Genomic DNA, 14,022 nt, shown 5'->3' with positions numbered 1-14,022 from the left:
AAACTCGTACATCTACAGCACATGGTGCCATAAAGCTGTTCTGCTAAACACCTACAGCTGCTTTTATCTGGACCAAATTCTCATAATGTGCACATACACAGAACACTGTGCCTGAGTTAATAATAAAAGTGTATTTTTGTGAAAGGACATAGGATGATATTATGTCTTTGGTATGTCTAATATCCTTGTTTCTAACATACATAGCATGACTTCCACATGGGTTTTATATAGAGAATTAAGAAAATTAGCTGTTTTTAGATCATCCTGTGTGCTTTAATATTCAAAATATAAACCTCGTGACTAAAATCTGATCATTTTGATGCATCATTCAGATTTTAGTCACAATATAGGAGCTGCAATGTCATTCTGGCAGAAGGAAACCTACAATATATGGGTTGAATTGGTCCTTCAAAGGTGTTTCAACCTGTTATAAACAGCTCCAGTGGTTATAATGAGCAGATTAAATGATGTAGAGGCATCGTGATGGCATCAGTTTAGACATAACACCGGCACAGGTACAGGTACAGTGAGGCTATTACAGCTTCAGGAACACGAAATACCAGCTAGACAACACATTAGACAAAAGTCCAGCTCACACAATCAAAGGTTAATGAAATAATTAGCGTGTATTCTCTTCCAAACAGGACCAACTAGTTGTTACATTGATAAAACCACAGATCTCTTCCTCAGTTATACCGATGCTAGTTAGCATTAGCCGCTTGACCGCTTTAAAACCCGTTTCAGACTTTTTAAACTCTCTGTCAGACACTCACTCTTTTTCTTTGGCTTTCCCATTTCTTCTTTAAGGCAAGCAGTCCAATTTCAAACGACTGGATGTCTGTGAAAAAGGTCTACATCTGTCCCTAAACTCCAGAGTGCAGAGAGGAAAAGTAAACAACACGCGGCTTCTCCCGTACGGCAACAGAAAGTGTCGTAAAATGTCGCAAGTGTCTTTAACATACGTTTTGTAGTTTTATTGTAGTAATGCTGTAGTCAGATTTTCTCTCATTAGACCATGGACAGATGTTTTTAGTCTCACAAGCAGCCAGGTCATGTTTGGGCCGTGAGGTCCAGTGTTCAGTCATGGCTCTGTGCACTCATGTTGGAATAAATCCTCATTGTGAAGCAACCCTTACTAGCACTGAATTGGAAATATTTTAGAAAAACGCACTCACTTACAAGACAAGGCTAGAATTACATGATTTTAATAGTAATAGGTCGTGATCTAAAGTGCGTCGGTCTGAGGCATGAAAGTCCAGAGCTGAAAATGAGTCCCACTCCGGCCCTGCAAGCAGCAGATTTGTGACAGTAGGATGACTGTAATTTGTTCAGACCCCAGTGTCACATCTTATATTCATTTTACTCCCAAAACATGTAAATACCACAGAATAAATAAATTATAAACTCTAATAAAAATCTTCATTATACAGTCTATAGTAAATAGTGCCAAAATAAAGTCTCCCATTCCTGTATTTAAAATTAATAAATAGCATATTTTAGTTAAAGCACCTCAATATTTTTAACAAACTTCCTGGTACCTTAAAAAAACAGTAAAAAATAACAATAATAAAAAAAATTAAAAAGTCAAAATAACCTAAAATAAATATGACTTAAAATACAGAAATTTCAAGTTCATGTGTTATTTGTATGACCTGTCCAAATTAAATGTAGGATACTTAGCTGTGTAAAACAATGCAGCTAGATAGATAGCATTACAGTAAATCTATCTTTAATGAGCCTTTTGATGTTAATTAATATTTTAAAATTTATTTTATAGTTATTCAAAATCGTATTATTATTATTATTATTATTGAAATCTGACAAGAAAAATTCCGTGTATGAGCAGCACAGTACTGTAATATGCTGACAGTGTTAAACTTAAATAAAATTTTAGATTCATTTAGTAAAATAATCAAAATAACAACAATGCAAAAAAAGAAAAAAAAAACGTTTTCCTAAAAAAACATTATGGGTATTTATTATTATTATTTACTCTTTTTTTGTGCTTTTGTTGAAATGTAAAAAAGGACAACTCCAAGAAATTTCTGCCTTTTTAGTGAGAATGAATACATTTTGTGGTTATTCAAACTTACAGGATTACTATTATGATTATTAATAGTAATAATAATTATTCTTTCAACTTTTTCCGCATGCATGAACAGTGCAGTAGTAGTAATAACAACAATATAAAGCAACAACAATGATAATGGTAACAATAGTAATAATCATACAAAATACTACTACTAATAATAATAATAAACATTCCTATGACTTTGAATAAACATAAAATGTATTTTTAAGGTTAGGGTTAGGGATATTATTGCTACTAATAATAATAGTATGTAGTTTTATTGAAATTGTCGTGTTTCAAAAAAAAGTTGTAAAATAAAGAAATTACGTCAAATAAAAAAAGGAATATTCCGTAAAATGACCTATGTTCGCCGTGTATGAACCACAGGCTGTATAATGACCATTATTCTTTATTATGTGTCGTTAAACAGTCCATGTATGAACAGCAGGGTCCCGTAGTTCCAGAGAGGTCCACGGGGCGGCGCTGTCCTCCTCCGCCCTGCTCTACAGTCTTCGTAAATCTCCGAGTAAATCCCTTCAGCTGCCTGTGGACATGTCGGGCTGATCTCTGAGGGAACTTTCAGGAAATGCAACAGGTGGAGGAGCCGGAGGGACGAAGCGGGACACCGGGAGACTTTCTGCTCCTCCAGACGGACACCAGGCTCTCCGCCGGGGCTCCTCACCCAGCCGTTACCGGGGCAGAGCGGCTCTGAGCGGTCACCGTGAACACATTTGACCCCCGCGGCTCTCCGTGTGTTTGTGGTCAGCGTCCGTTAGCGTCCCGGCTAGCCGCAGACAGCCTCCAGGAGCCGAACACGCACTCAGCCGTTCACACGGTCAGTTTACGGTTTACCGGGTTTCATGGTTTGTTGAATCTTCCTGGGAGTTTTTCACAAGTTATTTAGAGAGAGTTCTGTGAAGGTGAACGGAGGAGCAAGAGGCAAAACTGGAAGGTGTGTTCAGGTGTATGTGGGTCAGTCCATACCTGAAGGACTTCTGAAGTCCGTGGGAAATATCTGGCGCTCATTTTCATTAAAGTAAAATAACTCATGTTTTTTAAATGCCTTTACTGATTCCATCCTACAACATTCTAGAATACTAATCTTATAGAATATTTTAATTTTTATAATAGAATATAACCTTTCAACATTCTATAATCTACCAACATTCTAGAATACCAGGACAGCATTCTGAAATCCTACCACATTCTAGAGTCTCATGACAACATTCTAGAATGCTGTTAAAACATTCCAGAATCACGCAGGATTCTAAAATCCTACAACATTCTAGAATACCAGGACAGTATTCTGAAATCCTAGAGTCTCACGTCAGCATTCTAGATTACTATTAAAACATTCTAGAATGCTGTTAAAACGTTCTAGAATCACGCAGGATTCTAAAATCCTACAACATTCTAGGATCCTGCGACATTCTAGAGTCCCACGACAACATTCTAGAATCCTACAAAATCCAGAATCCTAACAGTCACTTATTGATAAAAATGACTGGATATCAGTAAAATATCAACTAAATAACGTCTAAATTTAACACCAGCCACCTTCTAATGAGCTAAACAATAATAAAATGAGCTGATTCACAAATAGTTTGGACTGTGTTCTTTTATTAAGGTGAGATCATCATGACAGAGATTTATTTTTTGGCAACATATCACATTTTATATGAAAAATAACAAATTAAATCACTTTCCACTTAGTTCTCATTACAAAAACACCTCTCCAGGAAGTGTGTTTGTTAATTAGTTAATTGATTTTAGACCTGGAAACAGCAGAAATGTCAACTATGATACAAAAAGTCCTGTAGTTATATATTTACCTGTGTAACCGTTGGTCAGGTGGAGGAAAACCTGTTTAACTAGTGAATGCTAACCTGTTTGTTCGTTCAGCAGCTCAGGAGGCATCATGGATGAAAACAGCCTCACCGGCTCCAACGTGAAGGTCGCTGTTCGTGTCCGACCCATGAACAGGAGAGGTGAGTAAAAGTCACAGAACAGGTTAACACGGTCATGCTGCTGTTTGCTCATGGTTACTGAGCAGGGACAGAAAACGGATGCATCAGACACAAAGGAGAGCATTTTACAGTTGGTTTGGCACTAAATGATGATCTAAAAAAAGACTTGATGCACAGATTGGCTCAGATCATAACAGGGTGATCCCTTCTCTAAGCTGGTTTTCAGAAAAACAATTGGAAATCAAGAAACAAGGAAACGACATGGAGAATATTCTGTATTTTATTCTAGTGACTGCAGACCAATCAGAGCTGATCCAGTCCACATGGTCTGCTATCAGCTTAAACACTTTGTCCAGCTGCAGACCCATTTATCACTCTCTGTATCAGTGTCATAAATTATGCTTCCATAATTTAAACTAATGCATCAGAAGAAGAAAACACTTGGCCTGCACTCTATTTGAAACATCTTTTCAGATGAGCTCTGACACTATTTATTATGAGTCTTTATTTCACAGGACTGCACACTTTTGTGTTTGTTTTTGTGTTTTTGCTCCACATGAAACCAGCTGATATAAAAACCATAATAATTACATCCGTCTCCATTATTCTCCTGTAGATGTTGAATGTTTTGTTCATTTCTTTCTTTTTCTGGTTTTGTTGGTGGCTTTTTAACTCTGTTTATTAAAACTTTGTACCACCACCTTCTGATGACACTCTGAAGCCTAATTTAAATAAAACCCGCACAAATTCACTGCTTTAGGCAGCACTTTAAAAGTTAGAACTAAATTTTGCTTATTTGTGAGCCTAGTCAGTAGTTTTTGAAGAACAGTTTCATTCCTGTGTTTTACAGACGTAGTTTTCCCTGCAGCCTCTGAAAAGGTCGATTTTAGCTCTTTCTGGAAAAGCTTTAATAGCAGTCTGTGAACATGGAAACTTATGGAGGGAACAGTGAGGTCACATCCTGGCAGAGAATGGACTGTCATACATGTAGAGCTGCATGTTTAGCGCTCTGTCATCGGCCTGAATAACTCTGAGAGCAGCTGAGCAGGACTGAAGGGCTGACAGACGTCCTCCATCTTTATGTCTGATAGATTACTATTGAACATTGCACATTTACATATTCAGCTACAAACGCTGAAACCCCATGCCGTACTCTGTCCTGGATGTTTCCGTGCTTTCAGCTTTCGCTGTCAGTGCTGGAATGAGGAAGAGAAGGTGTGACCTGCTTTCTTTCTGCCTGCTCAGTGTTTGAACAGGCAGCTCCTGATGAATCATCACCAATAAACTCATTTCCTGCTCTCCATGTTGGACTGTTTGCCTTATGATCACGAGGAAACACACACACACACACACACACACACACACACACACACACACACACACACATGTTTGTACTTCTATCTTAGTGAGGACATCCATAGGCGTAATGCATTTCCTAGAGCCTTACCCTAACCTTAACCATCACAACTGATTGCCTAAACTTAATCCTTACCCTAACCCTAACCAAACCTCAATTCATACCTGTTCTCTGGGGAGAACAGGTATGAATGAGGACCAGCCAAAGTGTCCTCACTTTGTAAAAATGTCCTCACTTTGATAGTTAAATGCAGAAAATGGTCCTCACCATGTAGCAAGTACAAGAACACAGACACACACACACACACACACACACACACACACACACACACACACACACACACACACACACACACACACACACACACACACACACACACACACACACACACACACACAGTGAGCCACCTGTCATTGTGCAGTGAAAGCTGTCAGAGACCACTAAGGAAAGTTGTGACCATCAGTAAATATATCTCTGCCTTTTACAGTTACAGCAGCTCATTAAGGTGGTCAGAGGGTTTAATGGGAATATGAGGGCCGACCGTAGCGATTCTTTGAGGCTTTGAAAACTAAATCTTCCAACAACAAAGATCTGAATCACAGGCAGAACGTTTCACTCGTTTAATACTTTGTCCTTTAGTTTCTGTTTAACTTTAAAACAGAGAGGAATTTTCAAAAACATGCAACAAAGCATTCAACCTCTGGGAAATTATAGAACCTTAAAAAGAGTCAGTCTGTAGATACAAGTACATCTGGTCTGGTGCTTTAGTTGCTGCAGATTACAGGTAGGTTATAGTCCAGGTGAAGTTCCTGTAAAACATTATTTCTGCAGCCCTCTGATGCTCTTTACCTTTAAATCACATTTTCTCTGCTCCATTATTTTCTTTGCCATGAAGTCAGGACTCATATGAACCAAAATAAAAACCAGAGATCCTTTCTCAGATGTAAAATATGTCGTCTCTGACAGCATTTTAAACCTATAACGGTCACAGACAGTCAGACACTAATGTTCACAGTCTGGGTCACGTTCTACAATTTAAAACTTAGAGATTTTCAAAAAGACTCTAATCAGTCGGTCCTGGTGCATATTCCATTTTTAAATGCTAAAAATCTTTAGTATTAATATGTCCCTTCTTGTCTTTGATGCAGAAAAAGACCTAAAGACTAAATGTGTGGTGGAGATGGAAGGAAACCAGACGGTTCTGCATTCAGCTGTAACCAGCGCCAGCAAAGGAGACCCCCGGTAAGATGCAGAGTTCATCACACAGAAGTTGACCAGGATGAGGCCAAACCTTCAGACCTTTAGTCACATTAAACTGTACTTGTGCTACTCATACACCCGTCAGAGGAGTTATCAGGGAAAACAACCAAACACCTCCACCCCAAAACACAGTCCTCTGCTCTGCAACGACTGGGAAAACATCCGGCTGTTGAAGTGCATGAAAATGTGCATGTATGCAGTAGAAATATTAAAAAAAAACTCCTTAATCAATATTTTGGGGAAACAGATTTGAAGGACTTGGTATCAGATTTGACTGCAGATTCAGTTTTTCTGTCCAGATGACCATTTCATTTACAGATTAAAACTACAGTTATGACTCTGCATTCATTTAGAATGGGTCCTGAAATAATTAGCCAGATCGTTATATTAGTCACAGAATCTGTTTGGGTTTGTCTCTTCATCATGGACTGTGTTTTAGGTGGTTCTAGTAGAAGGGTCCCAGTAGGGTGGTCAGTAACTCTGATGACTTTAGATGTTTTACTTTCAGACACTCCATCCATGATCTACACTTGATCTGGGATTCATTAAGCCTCGATCATCCTCCTTCATGTGCTCAGGTCACAGTTTGTGCCTCTAGACTGCATTTCTATCCACTGGAGTCTGACTGAGCGTCGTTTCGTAGTCGGCAGTGAATCGGTCATCATGGATGGACTCGTTATCTGGGTTTAATCATGGAACATTGTTGAGGTGATTATTGAGTCACATGAGGTGGAGAGTCATGAATGACTTTAGACTTCAGAAGTAGAAACTTAATCCTAGTGAGCAGTGACTAGTTAGTGACTAGTTAGTGACACAAAACAAGATTTAGGACTTTCACTGTTTCAGGGAGTTGTCAGTCTGGACTTAATACTTGTTGAACAGAATTATTCTCCCTTGTGGACACCATGGATTATAGTTTCTGTCATTCTACTGATTATCCAGTCCATGAGTCCACCTGGACTACCATCTGTACCAGGGACACACAGATTATCTGGGCCAATATTTGGCATTTTTCCTTATACAGCAGGTCCTCAGTTTACAGCGTCCTCGACTTACGGCGTTTCATCATTACGTCAGAACTGGTTACATGGAGCTAGTTGATGAGCAGAGCGGATGAATACGTCGTCACGCGGTGCTATCAGACGTCTTTGTTTCCATTCTCTGGTTGTACTCCACCTTGGATTGTGCTACATTCACTAACTTTTTACCTTCATTATGGCTCCCAGCGTAAGTCAGGCTCTTCTGATGCTTGGAAGAAAAGGAAAGCGTCTCCATGTGTCCTGTCTTACTGCAGTGTAAATCTGCAGCCGTGAAACTAGTTAAACTCGTGTTTGCAAAATGAATCGTGAGTCGTAGCAAACTTGACTTCTTTTCTCTTGATCCACATTACAGTATGAAAACTACAACAAAGACAGAATAAAACAACATAAATACGTGTAAATAAATCCTTTTTACTGAACCAGGAAGTCTAAAGATGAAGTTAAATATGACTCTGTGGAGTTTACAAAGTAGAGCCGTGCACTCAGAAAAGTACTGTCAGCAGACAACTTCAAAATAAAAGTACATCGATAATTCTGCCTTAAGGGCAGCACACCATGGAGGTGAAATCAGATTTAGTAAAACTCTGGGAATAGAAACACTGATGACCATCAGCATTATTACATCAAGATGTAAAAACAGCAACATATTCTGTTATCTTCTAGTAAAATGATTCATACATGCATGAAAGTCGTTGGTATTCATGACTTTATGAAGAACTGATCGATATCGCGATGCACGGTACGGCTTTGGCTACATTTTCTCTGGAGTTCAGACTTACGGTGAAAATGGACTGACATAGATCTGTAGGAACAGAACTGACGTAGGTGGAGGACCTCCTTATCTGTATTTCTACTGACCGATCAGAATTAATTAGATAGAATGCTTCTTCTTGTCGTTATACACACACGATGTACAACAAAACCAAAAGACAAGTCTTGTGATGCAAAGTAAATACATTTACAAAAGGAGCTGATAGAACAAACAGCAGACATAAATACGTTGTCCTGCACTGCCTGAAGTGAATCCACTGGTTTTCCTGGCTTCTCTATGTACACATGCAGTATTTACAGTCATAGTTCTATTCCCTGAGGATCACATGAGTTTGTTCAGATCTAACCCTCTGGTCTGGTTACCACCCAGCAGCCTAGAAGACCTCAGATGAAACTCCACCCGTCCTCCTGGTATTTCTTCCATTTTCTTCCTCCTCCTTCTGCTCTGCTTACTTTACAAAGGCGTGTCTGTTCCAGCTCAGCCCTGCTCAGGTTAAAGGAATAAGAACAAAGAAGCATCAAGATTCAGGTTTATGGTGTAGAACTGAGACCACAGCGCTTCTTTCAGTCAGTGTGGGGGAGCTGTAGAAGTGCAGATGTTGTGGGTGAACAGTGAGCACTGACTGAGCTGAAGCAACCTCCAGATGTGTGTTCTACTGCTGACAGAGCAGTCCAGGCCTTCTCCATCCAGGTAATGAGTCAGAGCAGGTAGATCCCCTCCAGGTGTTGGCCGGTGCTCAGGTTACATTTCTGGGTAAATATTCCTCACAGCAATCCCCAGCATGAAGCCTTCTGATGTTTCATAGTTATTCTGCAGATTTGTTCCTGCCTGAGTGTTCCTCTGCCCCGACATGTTTCCCTCCGGGGCTGGAGGTGAACGGGTTTTTCAGGCTCACACTTCCACGTCTCTGAACACCTCAAAGGTCAAACAGCAGCGAGTAGAGCTGCTTCTCTCCTGGTTTAGAGGTTGTTCTTGGTCAGCCTGACAGGTTTAATGGAATAAATAAACTACAGCAGGAGATGACTGAAGTCCTGTTGCTGCTTTCATAACTTAGTAGGACATTAATGGTGACTAAAACTACACTTTCATGATTCTTGTTTTGTCTCAACAACTTTTACATAAAGCGTGATTTGAAGAGCTGCTGTTTCTATTTCAGTTGTTTTTATTAATATAAACCACTAAAATCTGGATCAGGTTGTGCATGTTGCTGGTTGTGGACTTGCTGTTCCCCCTTGCTCCTCCTCTTTCTCCTCCTTCTCTTCCTCTTCTTCCTCTTCCTCCTTCTCCTCTTCCTCCTCCCCTCTTCCTCTTCCTCCTCCTCCTCTTCCTCTTCCTCCTCCTCTTCCTCCTCCTCTTCCTCTTCCTCTTCCTCCTTCTCTTCCTCCTCCTCTTCCTCCTCCTCTTCCTCCTCCTCCTCCTCCTCCTCCTCCTCCTCCTCCTCCTCCTCCTCCTTGGAGCTGCTTGACTTTTCCACTTATCTCAGGAATGTCCCTGCCGGTCCAGGAGTGGACAGGACTTACTGTTTCTCTTTCATGGAGCAGTGAGGCTCACATAAGGAGGCCTTGTTTCCTTCCAGCTCCTCCACCTCCCCCTGCAGCCTTTTTAACCCTAAACTGATGTTTGTGCCTGACTGAAGGCTGTGTTTTAGCTGCTGCATTTTAAACGAGGCTTCCCCGGAGACGACGCTGATTTATTTCATCCTGACATGTCCAAACCACACAGTTTCTCACACTTCTTTTTTTTTTGGTGCCAAACAGTGTTTTATTTTGAAATGCTGCCAGATGTGTGAGCTGGCTGCTGCTGATATGGACTGCAGCAGTTTGGATCAGGTGTATGTTTGCATCAAAGTCAGTTTGCTTTTGTTCTGCGGCGTTTGTTTGCTCTGGGTTAGTTTGTTCTGCCTCAGAGGGGAGCTGAAGGCTGTTGGAGGTTAGCATCAAGATGGAGCCTTCAGCTTTGAGAAAAACAATCAATTACACCAGATCTGTGGAGAATACAGCAGAAAACAGAAGAAAATGCAATCAGAGCATCCTCAGACTGTGTCTATAAAAACATAAAAATGATTTAAACTTAAAGGCAGTCTACTTCCTGCCAGCGGTCCAGTCACACAGGAAGTCCCGTTATGTAGCACGAACCGGCATCATCTGCGATAGACGCTGAGCCTCCTACAGCAACGGTGACTCTTCAACTTGAAATGAATTTCTTGGAAAGAGGAAGAAGCTGCAGAGAGCTAAATTTGGAGATTAGGGTGGACTTCAGAGCAGTGATTCTGTCGTCATAAAACCCACGGTGGTGCAGCTGGAGCACCGCTGAGTTAAAGTTCAGCCTTTAGGTGTCAGAAACCAACAACCCTCCTGGTTCACTGCTCATCTTATGTAGTTGTGCAGACTTGTGAAAACAGTTGTTTCTTCTCTTGATGCTAGCTAGGTGCTAGGTTCTTGAAGACGTTCCACCTCTGATCTTGGATGGAACGTCTTCCTGAACGTCCAGTTGAACAATCCTGTTGTTTCTCTGCACAACCTCCAGTTTTCTTTCCTCTTAATTTCAGATTTTTACTCTGAGTCCCATCAGTTCCTGCCACCCACTGCATATTTAGGTCACGTGATCCGGTATCTGTACGTAGCGTACACATGCAGAACACACGCCTGTACTCAGAGCAGGTCGTTTTATTAAAGATTTCATCCGTTGGCAGCCTTAGAGGAGTACTGAGCTCTCTGAGTGCTTTTCTTGTATTTTTCTGTTAAAACAGCTTCCTGCTGTGAGAGCAGCAGTGAACAAAAACAGTAAAACCTGAAGAAACCTCTGAAATAAGCTGTGAATTCAGGCGGCCTTTTCACGTACAGTTGATTCACGTCTTTATGTAGAGATACTGATTATAGCTGCCTCACAAACACTCTGCATCAGATCCAGTCTTCTTGTTGAATTTGCCTCTAGCTAAACTGCTGCTCAGCTGATGGGCAGCAGAACGATGCTGCTGCAGCAGAAACACGTCTGGTAATTAAATCAGATGTTTACTTGCTGGAATGTGGTGATGTGGTGAACACAGCGGCTGTTTTAGAGGTAAGAATGCAGAGGTTTAGGCTGGAGGAGGCTCTCAAGGTCACATTCTCCACCTGATTGACAGGATCCAGAGAGGATTAGTCACCTTGATAGATCATTTTCTCCTCCACCGACTCGGACCTGGACTCCTCTCAGACTCTGCTGGTTTTCTTGTACTTTTCTGAACTGCCGCAGAACAAAAGCTGATCTTTAAGTAGACATCTACTGACTCAGTGATCATCCAGAGACGTGTGCTTTATGAGCGCCTCATTCCTGTTCTGACGGCTCGTCTTCTAGCTGATCATGGATGGATTATGGGATGACTGATGTCTGGGTAGCGACACGCCAGCGGGTTCATACATGTGCCAAACAGCCGCCTAAAGTAACTCTGAGCCATGTGTAATCAGAATAATAAATGTCTCAGGTCATTACAGTCTAATCTGTTTGACATTCCAGAAAGAAATGTCACATAACGTGTTTAAACTCCAACCCTGTTAGCTGCTGTGTTTTCCATTAATCTGCTTTTGGATTCCTTTCGGTGTTTCCGTTCCTGAGTCCTTTTTTGGTTTTACTTGGGGGTCATTGATTCTTGCTCAATGTTTTTGTGCTCACCTCAGAAATAAGCATCTTTAAGTTATAATTCATGTTCATATTCATCATATTTAATATAAATTAGGGCTGTCAAAATTAACACATTAAAGCGGATTAATCGATTTAAAATTTTAATGCAGTTAACCACAGAATGACTCAAAATCCCTGAAACGTCTCTGGCAACGCATTTCAGGCAGTTTGTCCCAGTAATAATAATAATAATAATAATAATGATACATTTAAGTAGACGTACTGTCATGCAAATGTGCAGCTGATGTGGTAGCAGCAGAACCAAGAAACTGGAAATGGAAGACGCTAAACAGCACGTTGGCGTCTCACTGGGAAATGTGAATGATACATATATATATATATGTCAGGGTAGAGACTGCGATTTGGTAGAATTGGAGTTTCTACCAGTAGAGATTGCGATTGTAATCTCTACCAGTAGAGATGGAACTTTAAATCTAACCCTGCCCTGACCCCTGACCCTAACCTTAAAAGTCTAACCTTAGCCCTGACAAATCTCTACTGGTAGAGACTCCAATTCTACCAAATCGCAGTCTCTACCATGATATATATATATATATATATATATATATATATATATATATTCTCTTCTTTCTTGAGTCTGTTTGCTCATGCAAAATGAAACATAATTGATATAGAAATGAATTATGAATGAATGACATTTAATCGCGATTAATCAAAATGAATCCACAGCAACCCTGAGATTAATCCGATGACATTTTTTGCTTGCTTCATTTAATTAATTATAAAAGGATATCTGACGGTAAAAAATATGTTTAGATTTCCAAACAAAGAGAAGCAGGCGAGTATTTATGTTAAACTTTATCATCCACAGAGGTTTAACAAAAATAAAATGTCTACTAAAAGTGACATTCCATTAAATAAATCAAAAACAGCAAAGACGAGTTGAATAAAGAGGATTTGTGGAATAATTAAAACTGATGGACTAAAACAGAGATGAGAAGAATCAAAGCGTGTTCGAGATAAAGTGTAGAAAAGAAATTAATTAAAATGAAGGGAATAAAAGTGCAGACGAGTTTAATCAGAGCAGACTTTAGAACAGCACCGATTACCTAAAAACAGAATAAATGTCTGGAACAGAAGCATAAAGAAAGAATCTTATAAATGATAAATGTTACGTGTGGATGGAGGTTTGGTGTAGAAAGTCAGAGATGAAGAAATAAACTGTCCCTGTCTCCAGCAGCTCAAACCTTTCAGGTGTTTCTGAATATTAAAAAGCTTCAGGGTGACCTCCTGTCTGCTGTTCAACCAAACATTTCTTTATGAATCTAGAAAAGCTGAACCAAAATGTCAGATGGAAAAATATTATTGGTGCTGCCATGTCACTAAGAGCTTCATAGTTTCTTCTTGGATTGGAAAGGACAATTTGCTTGTTTTCTTTTGGTGTGTTTACATTTTTTATTGAGGATTTATTTAACCAGGTTAGTCTCACTGAGACTGAAACTTGCTCACATAGAACACCTAAACACAGACCAGGTAGACTGTAAGGATTTCACCACAACTTTAAAGTCATTCAGTGTAAAAAAGGCTTGAAGTTAAAGTTCAGATTGTAATTTATTCCGAGCATCAGGTGCAGAAAACCTGAATACTTTCTTCCCCAGTTCAGATTTGGGGACGACAAAGTCCAGATTTATCCATAGATGGGAGAGTATGACTTTCCTTGTTAAAAGACGAATACGAAGGAACAGAACCCAGAACGGTTCTGTAGATAAACACCAATGACTTAAAGACGTCCACGTAACTTGAGAACAGAACACAGTGGTGAGTAAGAGGACCACCTCTGGTGATGAATCTCAGCTCCTCATGGTAAACACTGTCCAACATGCTCAGACAATCAGCAGACGTCTTCATATCCAACACATCTCCATAGTCCCAGT

The 14,022-nt window shown here is 40.1% G+C and overlaps 2 protein-coding genes across 17 annotated transcripts in view; one reads left to right on the top strand and one right to left on the bottom strand.

Annotated features, from left to right (window-relative positions):
- Positions 1–924, bottom strand: part of elp3 (elongator acetyltransferase complex subunit 3) — a 29,459-nt gene extending 28,535 nt beyond the window's left edge. The window contains exon 1 of the mRNA XM_022207877.2: positions 774–924. Within this exon, the coding sequence (XP_022063569.1) occupies positions 774–795 (22 nt within the window). The 5' untranslated portion in view covers positions 796–924. The remainder of the gene's footprint in view (positions 1–773) is intronic.
- A 1,635-nt stretch (positions 925–2,559) lies between these two features.
- Positions 2,560–14,022, top strand: part of LOC110960597 (kinesin-like protein KIF13B) — a 60,110-nt gene continuing 48,647 nt past the window's right edge. For 13 of the 16 annotated variants that reach the window (XR_007947454.1, XR_007947445.1, XR_007947444.1 and 10 more), the window contains exons 1-3: positions 2,561–2,906; positions 3,977–4,059; positions 6,544–6,637. Coding sequence is in view for 5 of the 16 variants with exons in the window: in XM_051960565.1 (XP_051816525.1) it covers positions 3,990–4,059; positions 6,544–6,637 (164 nt within the window). In the remaining 11 variants the exon portion in view is untranslated. Of the gene's footprint in view, positions 2,907–3,976; positions 4,060–6,543; positions 6,638–14,022 lie in introns of all 16 variants that reach the window. The other 3 variants (XM_051960563.1, XM_051960564.1, XM_051960567.1) reach the window with 2 other exon arrangements.

The sequence above is a fragment of the Acanthochromis polyacanthus genome, chromosome 16 (assembly GCF_021347895.1).
Source record: "Acanthochromis polyacanthus isolate Apoly-LR-REF ecotype Palm Island chromosome 16, KAUST_Apoly_ChrSc, whole genome shotgun sequence".
NCBI lineage: Eukaryota > Metazoa > Chordata > Actinopteri > Pomacentridae > Acanthochromis > Acanthochromis polyacanthus.
The sequence above is the reverse complement of the archived record's forward strand: the minus strand, read 5'-3'. Positions and strand labels throughout refer to the sequence as shown.